At 38.6% G+C, this 22,765-nt stretch overlaps 1 protein-coding gene across 2 annotated transcripts in view; it reads left to right on the top strand.

Annotated features, from left to right (window-relative positions):
- The first annotated feature begins 2,521 nt into the window (after nucleotides 1-2,521).
- pard3ba (par-3 family cell polarity regulator beta a) overlaps nucleotides 2,522-22,765 on the top strand; it is a 175,776-nt gene continuing 155,532 nt past the window's right edge. For both annotated transcript variants that reach the window (XM_041978552.1, XM_041978551.1), the window contains exons 1-2: nucleotides 2,522-2,982; nucleotides 12,553-12,654. In XM_041978552.1, coding sequence (XP_041834486.1) covers nucleotides 2,866-2,982; nucleotides 12,553-12,654 — 219 coding nt within the window. In that variant the 5' untranslated portion in view covers nucleotides 2,522-2,865. The remainder of the gene's footprint in view (nucleotides 2,983-12,552; nucleotides 12,655-22,765) is intronic.

Raw genomic sequence — 22,765 nt, 5'->3', positions numbered from 1 at the left:
GGAAAATAGCAAAAAGAGCAAAAGGGAAAGAAGAAAGGAGACAAAAAGGTACATGAACACACCAGAAAATTTCCTACAGCTTTTACAAAAGCAGAAACACACACACAGAAAAAACAGGGCTGCCAGTCATTAAGAGTTTTTAAATAATAACCAAATCAAAAAGACATAACAGCGACCAGATACTAACTCACAGGAAAAATACAAAAAAAAAAAAAATGTAATAATTATCGCTTAGTATTAAAAACCCACTAGACAACTCAGTGACTGTGTCAGCATGCAGAGCATGAGAAACAAGGAGTGATCAGTGATGAAGAGTGGTGAGTGAGATCATGCAAATGCGACCACGCCTCCACGGAGGCCAGAGGCAGACCAGGGCCTGGGCCGGGCCCTCAGCAGCAGACCCGGAGCACCAACCCAAGCCACCCCACCACAAAGACGACTCCAGCCCCACCAGAAGGGCGGTGGAGGAGAGCCCCAGCAAGAGCCCCCGCGGTCCCGGGGCACAGGCCCCAGTGGGCCAAGATCAGCAGCCGCCGGCCTCGCCAGGGACCCAGAGGCGGCCGCCCCACCCCCCAAAGGCAGAGGGCCCACAACATGTCTAGGAGGACCAGGCCCCCCCAGACAGCCACCCGGCATAGGCCAGCACACACCCCGATGTTCCAGCCGCACACCCCGGGAACCAGGGTGCTATCGGCCCCCTCCCCCCACTCCCCACCTACTTCAATCTGCACCCCATATAACCCCACACTCACACCCTCCCCTGCGCCGCACCCACAATCACTCACCACCACACAGTCACGCCACACACAACCCACCCACCATGCCCCGTGGGGGAGACCCCAGGTGGACCAGCGGACAGCGAGCCCCAAGCACCCCCTCTTGACACAACCCCCACAGAGCCAGCAGCCCACCAGCGCAGCCACCCCGTCTTACATCTTGTCTCTTCTCTGAGCTCTCTCCAGCCAGTAAAAGTCCACCCAATTTTGACTCTTGTTTTATTTCTTACTTTGTCCCGTTATCTTTTTCTTTTTCCTGCTTCCTAAGATCATGTCCTTTTGGGTTTCTTTGCTAAGTCAGCTACAATATGTGTTCAAAACAGCTAATATATTGATATTCAGTTGCAAAGTGCTGCTGTAAAATGATGCATTGAGGCAGAAAAAAAGGTAGTGAGATGTGGTTTATTAGCCTTGTGATGCCGCTGGGCAACAATGGCTCCAGGAATGTACATAATAAATGTCACTGTGCCATCAAAATGAATCAGAAGTTTTTTTTGTAGAGCATTCCACAGATGAAGATTCAGAGAACTTGGAAGGTGAGTCAACATCCAACCCCTGTTATTTTCCTCAAACCATTCTTGAATCATTTTGCAATGTGATGAAAGAGACCATTGCCATCATGAGCACTAATTTACATTAAGGTCAGCCTTTTCTAAAGCATACTCCCATCAACTTGCCTCCTCCTACAGTATATCCTGATGCCATGTCTTCTCCATTAACACACATGATGTGAAAAAATGTGATTCACCAGACCGAGCCACCTTCCTTCATTGCTCAGTTATAATGCTAGCTGAGCTGCACTCACTCCCCTGGATTGAACATGTGTAATGTTTTACCCACACGTGCATCAATGAGTCCTGATTTACCTTCCTCGGACTACTTTTGACAGGAACTTCCAAGAAGATCTGCAGTTGTGAAGAAGTTCTCAACTAGATACTCAGCCATTACGATTTGAAACTTGTCAAAGTTGCTTATATCACTGCATTTGCTAAATAAAAAAATAAAATAAATAAATACTTTGAAAATAAAATGTTAATAGGTGTCAAATTTTTACCACACACAGCCAGGTGCAATGAAAATAAACTGTATTTTTTTCATTTTTGTTAATCAAAGAATGATCTATATAATTTTTATATTCATAATAGGATTTCCTCCAATTTGTCACCTGTTTTTAGGACATATAGTGTGAATTTATCTTCAGCATCTGAAGCATTGCTAGGGAATTTAGGGTTACTTTTAATCTTTGGATCTGTAAGTAATAAACATAAGTAAAACATGATAAAAAAAAAAAAAAAGTAGTTGTTTGCCACTGGTGTATATGTATAATACTCACTAAATGCAAAACTGAAATAGATAAATTTTTCTGAGATGTGCTTCTTTAACAGTTTTGCTGACCTCTAGTTCAAGCACTGGTTGATATTATTCCAATAATAAATCATATATCGAAAGATAGAGCCGCATAGGTTTTTGTCGAACTGAATTTTGAAATTTAAATCAGTATAATAAATGACCACAAATCTGGACAGGATGACAAAAAACTAAAACATAAATAAAGGGAAAAATAATTAGAAAGCCTAATCTATTTCATTGACCTCTTTTAACTTTACATTAATTATAGGAAAATTAAAAGCTCGTCTTCTACACAGCTGTGACATACACATTAATAAAGGCGTTGCAGTAAAGGAGTAATTAAAATCCGAGTGTATGGGAGGATCATTTATTTTCCTGGAGCGTCAGAGTCGCTGAGATTTCTTCCGGGTTCCTGTCTCACTTTGTTTTGTTTGGGTGGATCATCAGCCAGCTCAATATGACAGAAACTCACACTCTGTGGCGGTAAATAGCGCATTGCTCAAACTTTTATGTCGGCTTGGATTAAAGTATGACGTTTTCTGAGGTTTCATAACTCGCTAAGGTCGTAAGAAGTAGTTTCAGGGTGAATTCATCCCGACCTGAGACACCTGTTGCTCCAGTTTCGCCACACAGGTGCAGTCGGCTCAAAGAGGGAGAGCTACGTGCCACAGACTTTTCAAACTTGGATTAATTTACTGATTTATTATATATTTTTTTAACATCTGGAGTTGTAACTAGTATGAAAGTTACAGTAACTTTCGGGGAAACCGCTGTGGTGGTTCCCTGCAAAGGTGGATGGACGGTCCAGGATTTAATCGACCAAGCCATGCGGAGGTACCGCAGGGTTCTGGAGAAGGTAAACACACAGAAAAACATAAATTATCAGTACTTAATTTCTATCTTTATTACACACTTGGTTACTTTTTGTGTTCACATAACTTGCCACTTCTTTTACCTCATTCTTCACATTTAGTAACAGACAGCTTTCATACCTTGGCTGGATTGTGGGTCACGTGACTTGTCTGCCGTAGTAGTTATGATAACAGAGTTGCTAGCTTAAATGTTAAGCTAGCAGCTGCTAACTTAAATGAGCCAAAAAACGTTGATTAACGGGGGGAAAATACTCAATTTATTTAACAAGAACATAGATGAATTTAGTTTACTAGTAATGTTTGGGTGTCGTTTAAAGTTTATACTGTCAGGAGAGTCACATAGGAGCTTTGACAGCCTGTCTTAGTCATTTTACAGAAGTAAATATGCAAATGAAAAACGTCGTTCATACAAACAAACATGAATAAATACATTTCCTGCTTGTGTGAAGCTGAAAATATGGAATATTTATTGCATTTAATGGGTTAATTGCACTATTGGTGATTAAATGATGGAAACTTAAGCAAGGGAATTTTAGAACAGATGTTTTAGCAGCTTTTAAAGGACATTATCATTATATGTGTAATGTATGTGTACTTTAGCCCTATTATGGAAATCTGACCATAACTAATGGCTTTATAATTAATATGTGATTTTTAAAAATTTTTTTTCAGATTTTTAAAAATGTAAACTTACATATACGCAACCATATTCTAACAGTTAATTACCAACAAAAACAACAGAAAAGACAAACTAGGATGGCACTTTGAAGGCACATTTTCAGCTAAGACTAATATATTTCTCAGTTTAATACCATTTTTCTGACCAAGCAGGGTTTAATTCATCATATTGAAAAAAGTTGCAGTGGTTTAGGGAGAACATTTTGTCCAATTTTTGTTCAAGAACCATTTTCAATTTTTATATAAAAGTATTTTAGATCAGACTTGAAAGTTCATGGACTTTCTTTGATTTGAATTTCAGTAAATGAAGTCAGGTAGTTCTTGCTAGCAGCAACCAAAACAAGAGTGTACTCTTTACTCTTTCTACAGAGGAAAGATGCATATAATGAACTTTTCTTGACCTCAGAGACACTTTCACTTGTTTTTCTCTCTGTTTTATTAAGATAAACATCACAACTGCTTTGTTTGACTTGCACTTAGCATCTCCCAAAGCTAAATTCTGAAATAATTTGAAATTATGTACAAATTGATCAGGTTATTCTGATGTTTATTTTTAATATTGCTTTCACAAAGACTACAAGAGATGTTTCTGTTATTGTTGGTGGTATTTTTATGAGTTTGTGGTAAAAGCCCTCCAACAAAGAATATAAAATTAGCTAACCAATAGGTCAGTAGAGCATTTGCCTGGTCAGTTTTTAACATTCAGTCAATTTTCAATTTTAAGAGGTCTTTTTTGTGGAAATCTTTCACATGTTAAAAATTTTATCAAACTTAAAGTAGTAGCCATTAAAATGTATGTATGTGACAATATGGGAGTGGATATTTGCTCAGGGTTCAGAAATGCTAAAGATTGTATGTATCTGTGGTGTGATTCTTGCAAACAGGGTTGAGCTTCAGTGTAATGTTGCTGACAATCAAACAAGGAGCCTATACTGTTGTCTCAGTTTCCGCATTGGCAAAGGAACGATAAGACTACATAAATAAATAAAATGATTATGATTAACCAACAGCTATTTGGTTTGGGTGCACAGGAGGAAAAGCTGTCAGGTGCTCTTAAACCTTTACAACATTCTTTCACTTTAGAGTCACGATTCTCTCCTCCCACTGATAATGGGAAGGTTGCAAAGGCTTTTTTCATTAAAGCAGGATAAGTTGTCGTGCAAGCAGCATGAACATGTTTTCCCGTGATTTTTCTTTCTCTGGATGTCACCTTGACAATTTCCAAATATGTTCACATGCACACAAATATACAAACCCTCAGCTTTCAGCTCCCTAATGTTGCAATCACTTGAACATTAATCATTCTGCCATGATGACCTTTTTATTAATCAGCAGCTCATGTGCATGCTGTCTTTGTGCGATAGCGTGCTCATGTGTGTATCTGTGAGGCTGTGAGCCTCGGCTGTCTACCTTTACAATATCTTCCTGTTTGAGCTCTGGTATCTCAACGGGCAGGTGGAAGTTTACCGTTTGATGCGTTGAATGTGGCCACACTTGGGGAGGTGCGTGGTGGACAGAAGGCTTTGTCCTGTGAGTGATTGGGGATTAGGATTGGTGACAGGCTCCAGTCTTATCGGTTGGCTGGTCCCCTCTCAGCCTGCCCACACACCCTCCCTTGGGGTGAGGCAAGAAGCTGCCTTTTGGGGACGCGAGCAGCCATGGCAGCATGGATGGAGAGGGCGATTTGGTGGCTGGATGGCTCGACGGGCTGCTTCCTCTCAGTGGATCGGGCCACACAAACAGCTAGATGACCACAGACACACACACGAGCTCTAAGCTGTCTAGACTGCGCTTCACTGACAGCCACAACCATTCCCTGTTGATTCTCAGTGTGACATGCTGCACTGCACAGGCTACAGTAGGCTAAATGTGAACATGTGATTAGAATACAGCCAGGGCTTGATTGCTTTTCACAAAGCATGTTAATTAAAACCTGATGCTAGACACTGACTCAGCAGTGTGTGGCCGCCTCTTAGTAGAGGCAGATCATCATGAGGGCAGTCCAGCTCTAAAGCTGCCAGAGAGGGCCAGCTTGATTTGACCAAGTGAGCTGGCCGCTCCTGGTAGCAGCATCCACTTAGCACCCATGTTAACTGATCATTTCTCTGATTGCTGGGCTATATGCTGGCAGCAAGGATAGTTTCAAAACATGAGATTAAATGCAGGGTTAACTGGATTTTGCATATTTTCTGTGCATTGCAGTAACGGTATGTAGTTCTTCCTAATTACTAGTTTATTTTAAAGTCTTCCTAAGTAAGATTCATGCAGCACAGAGTCATCTTTGCACACGCTAGGAAGCACCAATCCTAACATGCAATTATATGGGTATGAAAGAAAAAAAAAAAAAAATACAAACACAAAACTAGTCCATGTTCACATTAGAGCCTCCATCCACAAGCAAAGCCCAACAAGACATCATGTGACAACAGCCTGCTGATTGCAAAGATGTCGGTCTCATTAATGTGGGACAAAACTCAGAGAGCTACAAGCTAAAGAAAAACACTTCACAAAACCATATGTGATGATTTATATATTTATATTGATGTTTTATACAATATACAATCTCTAGGTTGACTTCTTTCTGGAACGTTATGGTGAATTTCAGCATTATCCCTTTTATTCTCTGGACTAGGATTGGTCGATAGAGGTGTTGATCATGAAAACCACCAATGGGTTGTTGAGATTGTAAGTGAAATATAATTAGTTTTTTTGTTTGGTACCTGAGAAAGGTCAAAAAGAACACTTGGGCACATTTGGTTAGTTCCACCTGGACATTTAATATCTGTATTAAAACATCTATAAAACTGCTCAGGTTCACTTTTTTTGCTTCTTCTTTTGCACAGTTGCTCATTTGATATTACTTTACTAAATTCTAGATAGATTGGACTACTATTTTTTTTTAGGCAGAGATCAGAATTTTAATTTTCTACTGAGCTCCAGGTGAATTTACTCTGACACAATAACACATATCTAGTTTCTAACATTTCTGTAGTAATCTTACTTGTCTCAGCTTTATTTTGAGACCAAGATTAAATATGCAGCCCTTGTAGTTGTGAAGATATACTTCATTTATTGGTTGGGCCTCCTGATGAGGAGGTTAAAGTGATCGCAGCTCTTTCTCTGTTCTTGTTTGGCTGCTTTTTCACATTTCAGACATGAGAACTTGCTAATATTTTAGCCTTATAACTGACTGAAACTAAGCATGAGGTAAGACAGAAAAAAAAAAGCCCACAGTTGCAGGAGTGAGGACTCCTTACAACAGCTGGCTGATTTCTTCTTGTCTGGATTACTGTATCAGAACTGGGCCTTTAGCTTGGGAGGCCACTGTGAAGACTTTTTGTGTTATGAGTTCTCAGAGGAAACAGCCAGGTACTGTAGTTGTCACTCCTGATCTCGTGGTCTGTCTGTTCAGGTTCAGTACAGATTATAGCCCCTGTACTGAATCTGCACTGACTGCTCACTAAACAAGCCGAAACCACTTTGCCTTCCCTCTCATGCATGTTGGAGGGAGAGAAATTGTCCGCTGTGGGCTGGCATCTGCGTCAGAGCTCTGCTACAGTATTCAAAATGCATTTGTCAAGTTTTATGGAATTGTTTCTCTTCCTCGGCATGTTTGTGACTTTGGTTTTTTAGACTTATTAGATGTGTTCATACAGATGTGTAGTTATTTGCCCAAGGGCTACACTATTGCCACCCTTTCTGATATGAGCAAGCTTTACTTTGCATCATCTTAAAGTTTATATGTATTGAATAGATGCACTTTCAATATAAATATGCTTCTATAATTTAATTTAGCTTCCTAATTACAGCTGCATTCAGGCTAATTGTCTCCATTCTGACTTGTCCATCAAAGAGCAAGGTCTTCACCTTTTTTATCTTCCTTTTCTTTAACGCGTATCATCAGATCGACTTGAAGACAGCTCCTCATCGACATGTTCATTAAAGACATTTTTTTTAGTCACACTGTGCTCATCCACCTTCATAATGACACATTCTTCTGAGGATCAGAGTGTGAAATAACACCCCCCAACGCAGCAGCCCCTCTGATTTTAGCTCCTTCAATCACCCCAGCACTTTCACCGCTCTATAGTGGTGTCATGTTTGCTCACCAGAATGTGTGGGAAGAGGAGGCGAAGAAGGGGATATAACATTTTAAATGATGGACGACTTAGCAGTGTAATTAGCAGGGAATTTACTCCATTAACTGTCATGCTAATTCTCTACTTTTGACTCAGCCCCAACTCTCTTTGTAATTTATTTCATGGAGAGAGTAAAGGAACTTCCTTTTATTTGTCAGATTATTTTTACTCTGAAGTCTAATGAATTAATTGGTAAATGGAGGGAAGTGTGTGTTTATCGGGGCTTCGTGTATACCTGCTGCAGAGGTGATGCTAATTTACACCTGGGCATTCTTGTTCTCTAATCTAGTAATCTAGTGAAGTTTAACTCTGAAAACCACATTAATGCTTCTAGTTTTATTAAATGTGTGTTTGCTGATGTGATCTCATCCTAAAAGAGCCAATTACAATCCTCCCTACCTTCACATGCACATTAACAGGCGTGAGAAGCAGAGGAATGCAGCAAGGCTGGACTGGTTTTTCCAGCAAGGTGTAAATACATCGTGATGGCATCTTTTCAAAAATATGTGCTCTGCTGTTTTCAGTTTCAGCAAACTAGACTTGCTCCTCTTTTATTAACTTTTTAAAACAAAGTTTTTGAGGGTTAGGTGAATGTTTTTAATAGAAGTGTATTTCTGGTTTCAGCAAACTCATAATTTCCATGCTGTTTTAATGCATGATATGTAAACTGTATCTGGACTCAAATACATATTAAAATAAGTGTAAATGCATATTTTTTTATTACTTGCACATACTAGACCAAATCTACTTAATCTTAAAAAGTTAAGCCACACTGCTAAACTTTAGCAAATCAAAACAAATTTTATTTATAAAGCGCTTTTCATGCACAAAGCAACACAGATTTTCCCAGTGAGGTTCTCCTAACAACAGCTAATCCATCTTGCATCCTCCTTCTTCTCTGAGCTCTCTCCAGCTAAAAAAAGTCAGTCTATTGTTGACTCTTCTTATGTCTTGCTTTGTCATTTTTCTCTTTTTTTTTATACTCCCTCCAATAATGTCCTCTTGCCTTTCTTTTGATGACTCAGCCATGTTCAGAATGGCCAGTGTGTTGATATCCCATTGCTGGCATGTGACGTAGTGCAGTAAAGCAAAATGATGTGACGCACCGAGTAGGGCTGGGCAATATATCAAGATTTTCAAATATATTGAGGCTTTATCAGACGCAATATAGAAGGAAGGAATATCATTTATATCGAGATAGCTTGTTTTGAGTTAAAAGCACCTTTTCTTTTGCATTTTGCACAGCTGTATTTTTGTTATGGTCATTGAAAAGTATTTTTAATTTATTTTGTTTTAGGAGCATTTAATTTAATATAAAGGTACTTTAATTTCAGTCAGCTGTTTTAATGCAAATGTGCTGCTGATCCTTAATAAAAGTGTATTTGGCACTAAAGGCTGTAAATTAGAACTGTCTTTTTGGTTACTTGACAAAAACAAATATATATCGAGATATATATCGTATATCGTGATTCAGGTAAAAAATATCAAGATATAAGATTTGGTTTATATCGCCCAGCCCTAGCACCGAGAGAAAAGAAAAAGTTGTGTAGTGCAATTTCTCATCCACGAGGTGTTGCTCAGCCGCAACAGCTTCAGGAATATACCTAAAAAGTCAGACGTGGATTTTTAAGGTCAGAAAGTTTCATTGTGTTACTTGGAACTTATAATTTTACCCTCGACAAAAAAAGAAAGTTTTTTTTCCCTAAAGTCCCTAAAGATAGTAAAGTGAAATGAACAGTTCAATGTTTAATTGAAAATGTTTATTAAAAAAAATTTTTTTTAAGAATTTAGACAGTTGTACATGTATTCTTTTCTTCAGTAATAATTTTGTTTCAAATCTTAATCATAGAGGAAAAAAAGTAGAGGTTTTCATTAAAAGCTAAATTATTCGTTGTGCTTTTGTAAATCATATGTGGCAGCCAGTGGAGAGTAGCCTTTCTGCTGCAGTGTTAGTGATGGAGAAATCCATCATTACCAGCAGGAGTAAGATTTTCATCTTCGTTTTGTGAAGCTCTGCATTTGTGTTGCTTGGTTGATTCTTTATTGAGAGGTTTTGTTTTGTTTCATCATTTAGTCTAACAAAGCTGCTTGTTCATAAAATCTCTATACATCAAAATTCTCACCTTCTTCTCATGTGGGTGCAATTGTTCCCTCTAATTTTTCAATGTAACTTTATTAACCAAGAATAATGAAGTCTCATCTTCATCCTTCATTTCCTTTGTCCTTCAGCTGTATGGTAACACATTGCTGGCTGCTCTGAGCTCTGGATCATTGCACCGTACGCCTGTTTGCATGGCACTCAGTGTTGCCACATTGTGTAAACACTGCAGGGTTTTTGTGTTTTAGCTGTAGCTGGGCACTCCACTTATGCTCTCTCAGAGATCTGGCTCTGGCATTATTGTAACTCCTTGAAGAAAAGGCGGCTCTGGCTTTATTCCTGTTATTGAAATCCCGGCCTCTTAGCCATTTGTTTTAAGAGAATGGACTTGGCCCATGGTAAAAAGCACACACCCTCTTTTTTTGTGCCCCGTGGTTTGCATTTGGATGCAGCTGAGTAAGACGATTGGACTTCTGGAAAAGCAGAAGCCACACATTGAGTCACAGCCAAAGTCATTGGCCTCCAAGATGTTTACCCATAGCCAGTAATTTAGCTACACATGTCTTATTGTATTTGTTTGGAACAATGAGGCTAGTCAAAGACTTATTTAACTAAAAAAAAAAAAAAAAAAAAAAAAAAAATATTAGAAATCAAATCAAAAGTATTGACCCAGAAAGACTAAATCTATCTTATTCAGAAGTTTTGTATTTGTAATGTACACAAATTTGTCATCAGCTGCATCCTAAAGATCACTTCAGTGAACTGGATGTGTACACTCCGGGTCTCAAAAATGGGAAGATGGCATTGTTCACATACTTCTGTTTATTCTGTTGTGTCAACACTGAACAGATTTCATGTTGTGGCCTTGTTAGAAGTTTTTGTTGTCTTTGTCAGTGAATGGGGCAGAGTTGTATGCAGTTCCTGTTGGGTGGGGTGCGTTCACCCTGACCTCTTGATGGGAATGGTAAAACTGGACAGAAATGTACCCACCACTTCTCATTGTAGAGCAAAAGCAGATAAAGATCTGTCCTTGTCAACCCTTCTGACTCTATTCAAGCTGTACTCTGGAAAGTCTGTAAATGTAGGTCATGAAGTCCCTCTATATGACAGCTTTACTGTGGGAAAAGTAAATTTAGCCGTAAAAGTGAGTTGAGCCGTCACTTACACCTGGAATTTAGCTGTGCATATAACTGCAGTGAGAAATGCTGCTCTCTACAAGATGCAGAAGACAACTTCAGCTAACAAACTCTTGTTAAGAGATGACCTACATCAGGGGAATTATTTCCTCAGTGGATCCCGTATGATAAGGATCCAGATGGAAAGAGATCAGTGAAGCAGTCGTGTTGCATATCTTTGTGCAAGATATGAAACTGTTAGAAAAGTTATGACATTGTTTACTTCCTTTGCTGTCATTCATTCATATAAATAAATAAATAAATAAATGACCCGGGTTTCCTCCCTCCGAGCCAATGGACTCTGTGAAAGGAGATGTTTTTCACTGTTTCCTCCGGGAGCTTCAGGTGGGTTTTGAGGAAGTTTTTCACCGTGATCTCGGGGTCCTCCTCCGTCTGCTCTGGAATCCCTGCAAATACCAGGTTCTCTCTCATGCTCCGCGCCTGCAGATCGATCACGTTTCCTTCATCTTCTTATTTTCTTCCGAGAGACGGGTCAAGGCCTCGGTGAGGAATTTTACCGACTCTCTGAGACCAGCATTTTCTACAGCCAGAGTTTCCACCTGCTTCTTGCTGATTTCTAATGATTCACTTAGCGCCTGGAACTCCTTGTGGAGAATTTCTACCAGGCTCAAACGCGCATCAAAACTACTGAGTTTCTTATCTATAGAGATCAGAACATCCGTTGAGTCGTTCCCCGGTGGTGAAATAGCTCCAAGTGAATCCTCATTTCGCTGTCTCTTGGCCTTAGATGAGGTGGAGGGGGTTGACGCGTTGTTTGGTTTCCCCATGAGGATTCTGTTGTAACAGCGATCTATAACATCTGTCAGGCTGGCATATTTTTAGGCTATATCGCCCAGCTCTTCCAGAAATGACATTTAAACTTTCTCAAATAACTTTTATATACATTTTTCACAACCATTTTTGGTGTTGTTTTTTTTTCCCCCCAGCACAACCTCACCTCTATGATCTGTAATTATTTTTTCACTTTAACTTATTTTATTACCATATCGGGCCTAAAAATACACAAATTCATGAAATCTGAATAGAAAAAAAGGCATTTATTCCAGTACAACCAGCAAACACCACTTCAGTGGTATACGTCCCACTGTTTGAGGACTATGTCTCTAGACCAGGGGTGCCAAACTCCGGTGCTTGAGAGCTGCAGTCCTGTAGGTTTTAAATCTCCCTGCTCCAACACACCTGACTGAAATTAATGAATCATTGTGCAGAAGTTGACAAGAAGCTGTTGGATCCATTTGATTTGAGTCATGGGCATGGGCATGGGGATGGGCATGCGTTGCAGGGACTCGAGGACTGGAGTTTTACACCCCTGCTTTGGTGGCTTCCAAACATGGGGAACAAATCTGTTATTGTCTCCTCTGACCAAAAATATCTCCAATGTATTTTTTTGTTTCCTCCCAGTGTGAATTTATGATTTATTCTCTCTTTTGTCTGTGTATTCAGCATGGGGAGATTACAGTAAAGATCCACCACTTGGAGTACCCCGAAGGAGGAATCCTGGACGTGGACGACCTGCTGAGCGATCTAGTGGAAGACAAAGACAAGGTGAGGAAGAATAGGATCAGGTGCATGTGGTTTTTTTTTTTTTTCCATCTAGCTGTGAAAGATAGGTTAGTTATACAAACTGGATGGCTCTTCTCCTCTTTAGCCTGCAGTTTTCCACTTTGCATCAGACCATTTTAAATGAGCTTTGGTCCAGAGAAGATGGCAGTGTTTTTTGGATCATGTTCAAATATGTCTTCTTCTTCTTTGCATTATTTGTGGATTTCAGGTTGAACTGTGTTTTCTGACAGTGACAGTGAAACAGTGATTTCTAGAAGTGTTTCTGAGCCTGTTCAGTGATTTCCAGTAGAGAATCATATCTGTTTTTAATATAGTGTTGCCTAAGGGCATGAAGAGCACTAGCATCCAGTTTTAACATTTAGCCTTGTCCCATGCACACAGAGACCCCTTCTAATTCTCTGACTCTTTTGATGTTCTTATACACTGTAGATGGTGGGATCTTCAAAAGTCATTACACCTTTATGTTGAGGAACATTGTTCCACAATTTTTATTCACAATTTGTTGGCGATTAGTGAACCTCTGGCCATCTTTACATCTCAGAGAAACTGCCTCTCAGACATACTAACAGGCTGACCTGTTACCAGATAATTTAATTAGATTTGTTTTTGATTTGTGCAAGTTACTTTTCCAGTTAATTGTTGCCCCTATTCTAACTTTTTAGAGATGCGTGATTAAATTCAAAATGAGCTCATATTTTCAATGAAATGGTAAAATCATCTGATGCGTTGTTCATGTTCTATTAGGAATTAGATATGTGTTGATAATATTTGCAAATCACTGCATTCTCTATTTATTTACATGTTACACAGTGTCCCAACTTGTTGGGAATTGAGGTTGAATTTCTTGTTTTTTTTTTTATAAATTTTATGCTGATTAATTGTTTTTCTGTCTTGATCCCATCTAGTCTTCTTATAGCCCTGTAAACATCTGAAAAATCCCAAATTTCCCTGAGGACTCTCTGAAGGGATTAATAAAGTATTTCTATTCTAAAAGCAGCAGTTTCTCGTTGTTGAAAATCTCAGCATAACATAAGCCATTACAGAGATAGTGAGCTGTCCTTGGTTGTTCTTACCTGGGGTTAGCGACAGTAAAATACAGCAGAGAAGCTGTCATTCTTTGCCATGCTAGGAGTCTTGCAGTAGATTTGTTTGGACTCCTTCCTAATGTCTCCAGCCTGGCAGCATTACAGGTTTTCCAATAAGCAGGGCGCTGCATTTGTATCTGTCCAAACATTGTAAACCAACTAAATACAAACCATGCCTGGAATGAAATGTTTTTCTGGTTTTTTTTCTAATTCCTAATCGTCTTTCCTTCTGGCTCTTCAGGAAGTAAATGAGTATGTTTTTGGTTGTGCAGATGGAAGTTTTTCAAACAAATTTAGAGTTTTTCCTGCATGCATACACACACACACACACACACACACATGCAGATGGTGGCCCAATTTCCAGTGCAGAGCAAATTTCATTCCCCTTGCTAATTTCCCATAATGCATTCCTAAGATGTGCTAATAAAGTGCACAGAATCCATATTCATAAGCTCCGGGGTCCAGACAAATGATGAATTACCAATACTTAGTCAGCAGGAAAGCCAAATGAAATGGAAATGGAATATTCAGCCATGTGCCATGCAATAATAATTGCTATTTCAAGCTGCATGATCAGTATTTTGTGCGTGCTCGTGATCTGAGATGGCTAGCCCGTGTATATATTTTTATATATTGGACTGCTACATTGACTAAATGTAAAGTGTCTTTGCAGTCACAGAGAACAGTGGCTTAATCATAAGATCTGCACCTTATTTCTGCAAAAGACTGAGTCTTAGATTTTAATGACTCATTTTCCAACCTTGACCTGCTTCTTCTGGGAGTGATGATGAAGTGTCATAACTCAAATCTCGCTGTGGCATTTGATCACATTCGTTTCACCGCCAAGTTAACCTGACGTTGGCTCTTCTTTTCACGTCGCAGAGCTTTTCTCTTTGTGATTATAGGCTCCGCTGAACAAAATGATTCACTCGAACCTGCACCGTGCAGGAACTGTCCTATTTACCTTTGATTCTTTTCTCTCATAGCTTTCACCCAACTCTCTAAGCGTCCCCCACCTACCCCTCCTTTCATTACACTTCTCATTTTATCCTTTTGTTTTTGCTGCTGATGAAAAGATAGCAGGCAGAATAGAATGAGTGCGTGATCTTCACAATGTGCCAGTCATTTGACTTATCTCCGGGCTTCCAAACAGCGTTGGCTCTTATAGATTAATGAGCTGCGCCTGGCATTCTTGATTAGTCTGACTTCCTTTTGTTTGTCTACATTTTTATTACTTCGTCTCAGCCGGCAGATTCTATCTTTAGTGCTTTTTTTTTTTGTTATGTTATTGTGGCCAACGCTGTTTCACCATCAATCATACAGGAGTGGTCCTATTGTGAGGGTCCTCCACAGCACAGCATGGGCCTTGTGTTAGCTGTGGATGCTAATGAGAGATAATGGTTAGCTATTTGTATGCCCAGTGGTTAGCTTAGCCGCGAGTCCAGACCTCTTTATCGGGCCCTGCCCCTGACTATTATTCAACACACTGTCACACACACATTTCAGCTGTCCCTGACGTTTGTGCTGAGCTGCAGGCAGGCGTGTAGCGTGGCGTGTTAGCCTGTACGGAAGGAGCACCACTGGTGGTTGATGAGGGTGAAGATGAGGGGGCGGCTGTGATTTGATTACAGCTCTGCCCCCTGCATCTGTGACATGCACGCATGGACATACACACAGCCATCCTCGCGCAGTCTGTTCGTTAGCCCCCCATCTTGAGACACAGGCCACCAGCCTCATGAATATTAATATCAATCTGATGAATGTGGAGAAGGCCAACGGTTGTTAGTTTAGATGTGACCACATATACAGAGCACACACAAAGGAACACAGTATTAAAAGACCACCTCGGGTCATAGTTGAGTCTATTATACTGTCCTTGTCTTTGATACATGACTGTGCGTGTGCGGTTTGTGCCCTGCAGGTCGTAGGTGGCAATTTGAGGTATTTCGGTTGAAGTTGTTGACCCATCAGTTGCTCCACCATTTTAACAGTAACATAAGGTTAAGACATAACTTGATGTAGATCATTTTTGCTTGTGTCTTTATCTGCCATCAGTTTACTGAACAAACAAAAACCAACTCATAACCCCTTGCACTTTATTAGTACACACTGCAGTCATATAAGCACTCAGTCACCTTCATGCTGATTTTTATAAATAGATTTGTACTTAATATTTTACTGATTTATTTATTGTAATATACTTTTATTTAATATACTCTGTCCCAATGTCCTCGTGCAGATGGTGTGACGAGAGTGATGTAACTTGAGAGGTTTGCTTCATATTTAACTTTCTTAGCACTGAGATTGACCTGTTCTTTTCTTTCCTTTCCTTTCCTTTCCTCTCCTTTCCTTTCCTTTCAGCTCTCTAGGCTCTAGGTGCTTTGAAAAGTGTTATCTGAATTTAATCCATTATTACTACTAAAATAACTTTTGGCCAAGCTGCAAAGCCAAAAGGCTCTTAGCATGCAAAATATACATGCTTTTAGATGGGATATTCTCTTGTTATATATGCTGAACTGTGCTCAAGTCTTGAGCCACCTCTCATTTGTTTATATGTTGCCAAAAAAAAAGCAGGAAATAGACAGCTACTTTTCCATGGAAACCATTTCTGATGAGGCTTCACAGGGCAGTAGATGGATCAACTAGATGTAGTCCAGATGTATCCCTGCCTTTTTCTTAAGGACATCATTGATAGATAGTAAATAATGAAATGTGGGGATGGTCTGTGTGTGACATAAAAAAAAAAAAAAAATCCCATGGAGATGCAGCTTTAAAAACCATCTCCAGTCATTCTTCTGCTTCACACTCCTGCAACTTCAATTTGAATGTTCTACATGTGTGTCTTCTCTAGTTACACTGATGTCCTAAAGAAAAGGGATTAAAGTGGGGGAGCATAACATCTTCTAATAAGTAGACTGTCACTCCTCATTCTATGTGGATGCAAGCACACATAAATCAACAGAAACCTTTTTTCAAGCAGCTGAATATTAAAAAAAGCCAAGCTGATCTCCATCTGAAATGTCAACTTTTTGATTAAAGGACCATTTTCCATCATTTGTCCATAATCTCATTTACCTGCACGTCGAAGTGACGGATGCAATACTAGAAAATGAACTCAGTCACATGGAAATATGTTATGATTTATAATGTTTGTTTGTTGGCATAAATGATTTTGTATGTTTTAAAGAAAAACCAAACAAAACATCTGTTAAAGACACCATGTAAAGATAAGTGCATATTAATATTAAAAACTATTTATATTTAAAGGCTAAATAATTAGGATTTTTTTCTGTAAAAATAATTTAAAATGTTCTCATTTGTTGTGAGGGATGAAAGGAAGCTTCCCTATAAACAATCTGTCTCTCTACATTAACAATGTTTTTGTCAAGTTTTTTTCTTTTCAAAATAAGAGTTCCATGCCGGAATAACTTTGGTGCTCTGTGTTGCTCTTTCGTACTTCCTGGTTCCTTAACCAATCCTATGTGACTCCCTACAGTTGCCAAACAATGCAGCGTTTGGTATTTTATGTCGGCAAAAGAGCAGCAGCCTGCAGGTATGGAAGCTAGTAAAAGAAGTGGATCAGAAATAGTTTCAGAAAAACCTAAAAAGCCTCGGCATCCTGCTAAAAAAGCAAACCACCAAAAACAGAATAAAATGAGGATCAATATTGGAAAGACCAAATTAATTTCAAGTGAGATGTAGAGCTGTCAACGTTTCTCCTCAACAGGTGAGCACCAGAATTTTGCATATATTAACCAAAAAGTTTATTTTGATTTACAAAGATTTTAGTCTAATTTATTTCTCGGCACTCATTAAATGAATTTGTGTGACTGTATGGCTGTATTAGTGGAGTAAATTGGTGGCCTATTAGCTTACAACAACAAATGTAATGATGTTTGGGCCAAGTAAATGGTGTGTTTGTCCTTATAAACTTGTGAAAATACTATCAAATTAATTTATTAGGTGAGACTAAAGGAAAACTGCAGCTGCGTGGTATACTTTCAGTCTTAATTTACACCATTCATTAAACTACATTTTTAGGGATGTACTTGTCCAGATGTTTAAGTTCTCTTTATGCACCATTTACAGATTTCTATCTCCAAGCAGTGTCTGAAGTGTTGAATTGGCTTGTTGTAGATATTTCTATGTGGCAATATAAACTGGGTTCCACCAGTAAATCAGATCTATCAGCTGATTTGTAATAAACCCTAACTAAGCTTTAACGTATCATCTAATTTTTTTTTTATGAGTATTGATTGAAAGAGGAACCGTAATGTTGGTAAAATGTTCATTTACATGATGTATGTTCAGATCTGCATTTATTTATTTATTTTTTTGTAACATACTGGAAACATTGGAAAGTTTCTTGTGTAATTTAGTCACTAAGTATTTGTAATGTCAATGTGACATTGTGTGCCTTTGCATGTAGTGCATGATGAAACATTTAGAAAATAATCTTAAATATTTTAAACCTTGTCCTGTTAATATTCAGTTGCTAGCAGACTTTTTCAGTGTAGTGTATCTTTTGTGTTTTTTCTCACCTTTTTATCAGTTAAGATGTTTTACAGCTAAAAATAAACAAAGCATTTCAACATAAAGTCCTATTATTACTATTATTAACTTTTTAAATAAGCCAAATTATACCAGTTTGAAGGTGGCTATGATTTTGTTCTTTCTATAGCTTGATCTCCTTGTACTTGTATGATATGCAGTATGTACAGGTTCAAATCTTTATGCATTCTTTTTGGCTGCAAAAATGATAAAATAATGAACTCAGACAAACAGACAAATACTTTTTGTTTGCGATAATGTTTTGCAGACCTGAACTATTCCAGATAAAATGTAAACAAATCCAACACAACTAGTAACCTGTACTATCTTGACTTCTTTTCCTAACTTACAATTTATGCATTTGTAGGTTTTATTTCCTCTTGCTTTCAGAGAACTGTGTAAGTCATGTCAGGAGATTCGCCAAAAGTAATTTATTACATGTCAGACGTCGGCCTCACTATCAGACAACAATAAGGCACTACTTAAAGCGTGATAACCAGTTGGAGGAAAAGTTTAGTGAATGGGACTTGATTGCGAGACGCAGATGTGCTGATTAGCCTTTGACGCTCGGTGACATGTCGTTCTCTCAACTCCTTTCCCTTCATTCACCACCACCGTGAACCACGATTGGCTAGCGTGTGAATAGTCCCATAACTCTGCACCCTGTGTGAATGGCCAGTGATGAAAACGAGGTTCAAGTGTGCTGATTTAAAATAAAAAAAATAAAAAAAAGTGACAAAATGCTAGCCTAATTAGAATCCATATTGTAATCATGAGCCTTATGGAAAATCTTAACATGCCATCATTTAGAGAATGATTCAGCTGCATCGCATCTGTCCTGACATATTTTGCACTTCATTGCCAATCTGAAGTAATTCCTATGGTCTCAAGGAAATGTAGCCCTTAGTTTCAGTACAGTCTCTCTCTCAGCAGGGTCACTGCTGTAACAGGCCTCTAGAAAGCTGTTTCTGGAGGTGGAGATGGTCAGGGTTGAGCAGCTCTTTTCTCAACCCATTACTCCACTCTTTCTTCCTGGAGGTGGGCCTTTGCTGAGGTGATGGACACAGCTTTGTACTTCCACAGTGACAGCTGAATGTAGCGTAATGGAGAGCTGGAAAAAAACAGGCAGAAAAGTACCTTTCTGAACCGAAGTTAGGCCTTGAGTAAGAAGCCAAAGAAGTTCAAGCAGAAAGACTTGAACAGAATGTTGGTAAAGGCCAACCCCCCTTTTAATTATTTTAACCCCCCCAGTTTAATTCAGTAAATGGTCATCTCATTAAGCTAATCCTCCTCTGGTGTAGCCTTACTTCAAAGTTCAAACAGATCTTTTCAGATTTTCTAACAAAACTGGCCTCGAAGGACTGCTGTGTTCAAAGTGCGTCCCCAGTGTAAACCATGTGTTCACCATAGCTGTTATAGGGGTAAAAATGGTTAAAGGGAGCTGGTCTTTAGAAGCAGATGTAATAGTGGCATTTCAGTATTAGTACCTATGCCACAGTGAGCATGCCATTCAGAAATTTCGAGATGTTCACCCGTGAAGGTTCCTTGTTACTGTTTTCTGATGCTTCTGATGGTATGTTACAGCTGAAAGGCTTCACATATACAGTAAACAAACAAGATTTTAAACTTAGATAATTTCTGTGACGGACGGCTTCCTGCAGATCAGATCAAGCTGAAGAGGTTTGCCCAGTGGGATTTGGTCACTTGAGCTGATTTGATCGCATCTCATCAGCCTCGACCTTGATGCAGCCCTCCCATCTGAGCATTTCAACGGCTCTTCATCTGATTATATTCAATTAACAATACCTCCTCCACACACTCACTCTCTCTCTCTCACACACATACACCTTCGCCAAACCTGAACTGATTGTAATTACGTTAAGGGAATACGACGAAGGCTTAACGAGAAATTGTTCTGACTGTGGCAGTCTGCTTTTCATTTAATTGCACGCATGTTGATTTTTCTCATAAAGTTGCACTTTGGAATTTTAATTTCTTTACATGATCCGTTACCTTATCTTCTGACTTTGAATAATGGCTCTTCTCTAAAGTGATTTGTCAGTTCAGTGAAGCAAAAGAGTGGGGTTCAGTCAGGATGAGGCCACTTTCAGTTTTCTTTGCATAAATTTGTGTGACCCATCAAAACTATGCAAGACCACAACACTCAGATGTTGTTTTGTGGTGCCTCCTCTGTAAAACATTGACATTCTGTGTCACAATCACACCGCCAATTAGCTTCTAATGGAGCGAGACGGTCAGCTGGTGACCTGACCTTCCTGCTCCTGCTGTGGTCTGGCAGGAGGAACCTGAAAAGGGGATGGCCTCACTTTCCTAATGACACATGCAGAAAATGAGGATGTAGAAGAGGCATCCTGTGTCTTGGTCTCTTTCCAATAATATGTGAAATCCAGTGCAAAAGACAATTACTTGTGAGTTCAGCTCTAAATCAGCCAGTCCAGATGAACCAGAGGCTTACTTGATGATGATGATGGTGATGATGATGAAAAACACTTTATTCAGACATCTTAAACATAGGAAATAGTAATAATGAATAAGCAAAAAATAAGTAAACAAAAAATAAGTAAACAAAAAATACCTGAACAAAAAAACACCACATAAATGTCTGAAAAGGAGTGGGGAGAAGCCTAAGCTTATTTAACCCACCCCCACTACATTAACAGAAGTATAGTTGCCAATGCTATAGATCACATCTCATATAATACTTGAACTATTTGTGCTATATATCACAATACAAACTCAAAATCACATTCCACAGGACGCAAACAATATACATTATCATTTCATTTTTAATTATAGTCAGTCTTCCATTTCAACATTTTTTTCCTTAAACATTTTTTTTAAACTGAATTAATTTTGGACAGTCTTTTAGTTCTGGGTCCAACTTACTCCAAATATTAACCCCAACAACAGAAATACAAGCTGCTTTACATTTGTTTTCACATGAGGTTTAATGAACATTTCACCTCCTCTAAAATTATAAACAGTCTCTTTTTTTAAACAACCCTGAATTTTAACTAGTAATTTATTATTCTTAATGTTATACATAAATTGTGACATTTTAAAGTCGGCCATGTCCTTCAGTTTTAAAGCGTTCAGGTTAATAAAAAGCTGGTTTGTGTGTTCTTTATGGGCCGCTCTATGAACTATTCTGATCGCTCTTTTTTGAATCATACAGATCGGTTTAAGATTGGTTTTATATGTATTTCCCCACCTCTAAGCCTCTAATTATAACCCTATGGGGTTATAAACAACTTATTTTTTAATAGCTTTTTATAGTTCACTTTTAACAGTGTACATTGCCTTGTTTGGTATCATTATTTACAGCACAACCTCGCATGTGATTTTATAGTTTGTTTGTTTTTTTTATTTTATTTTGACATACTGACTGGTATGTTAAAAGTACTAGACCTAAAAATGCATGAATACATTAAACCAGAGCAAGAAAAAGTTTGTTTTTAGTAAGTTTGAAAACCACAAACATGTTTAACGAGACATTTTTATAGCTTAGAATGAAAACTAATATAAAAAAACTAATATACAACGTTAGCAAAATAAGTTATAGACAACCATTCAAATACAGCAATGTGTGAGGTAGTTTTTGCGCAACTATTTACAAAACAACTAGTTATTACCATAAAATGGCACATAAATTATTTGTTCCAGTCCAAAAAACAGTTTCTATTCACCAGAAGACAGAGAGGACGTCATAGATCTGATATTTCCAGGGTGTATTATTCCTCCTGTCTACCAGGAGCCAGCACTTCAACCTGCTTTTGGTGGATTTTGGTCACTCTCACAACTTCTCTTTTACCTCAGCAACCAAATGCATTATGTTGTCATAATTTTCTTTCCTTAGAGTCAACCATTTTTATTGTTATTTCCTGCAACAAACACGTACCAAACATGACAGATAAATATAAGGAAAAGTATGCCGTACCATTTTTGAGCATAAGTGGTTTTACTTGGTCTGTCAACACAATTTTTAAAAACTGGCACTTCAGATATGGCATTTGTCAACCCCAGAGGGTTAAGCTTGGCAGCTGAATTTATTGCATCATTGTTGACATTGTTCAAAAACTACCTCTCACATCGGGTCAAACTCACTTAATTTTTCCAAGGGTGTTCATCAGGGGTCAGTCCTCGGACCTCTTCTCTTCATTCTTTATATAAATAGCATTACCCAGAATATTTCCAATGCAAATTTCCATTTTTATGCAGATGGTTTTCTCTGTTGCAAAGTGCTTTTAATATAGTACAATTAAACTTTTATGATGTGACTTAGATTAAAACACATTTATTTTCTAAATTCAAAGTCCAAACCATAGAACTTTTCAGAAGAACACTTCTTAAGGCCAACTCCTTGAAGCAGTACTGGAGTACAGATACCTTGGTATCTTAGTAATCAACACTCTTTCTTCTACACCACATTTTCAGCA

This window comes from Melanotaenia boesemani, chromosome 24 (assembly GCF_017639745.1).
Source record: "Melanotaenia boesemani isolate fMelBoe1 chromosome 24, fMelBoe1.pri, whole genome shotgun sequence".
NCBI classification, from domain to species: domain Eukaryota; kingdom Metazoa; phylum Chordata; class Actinopteri; order Atheriniformes; family Melanotaeniidae; genus Melanotaenia; species Melanotaenia boesemani.
This window is presented reverse-complemented; position numbering and strand designations above follow the sequence as displayed.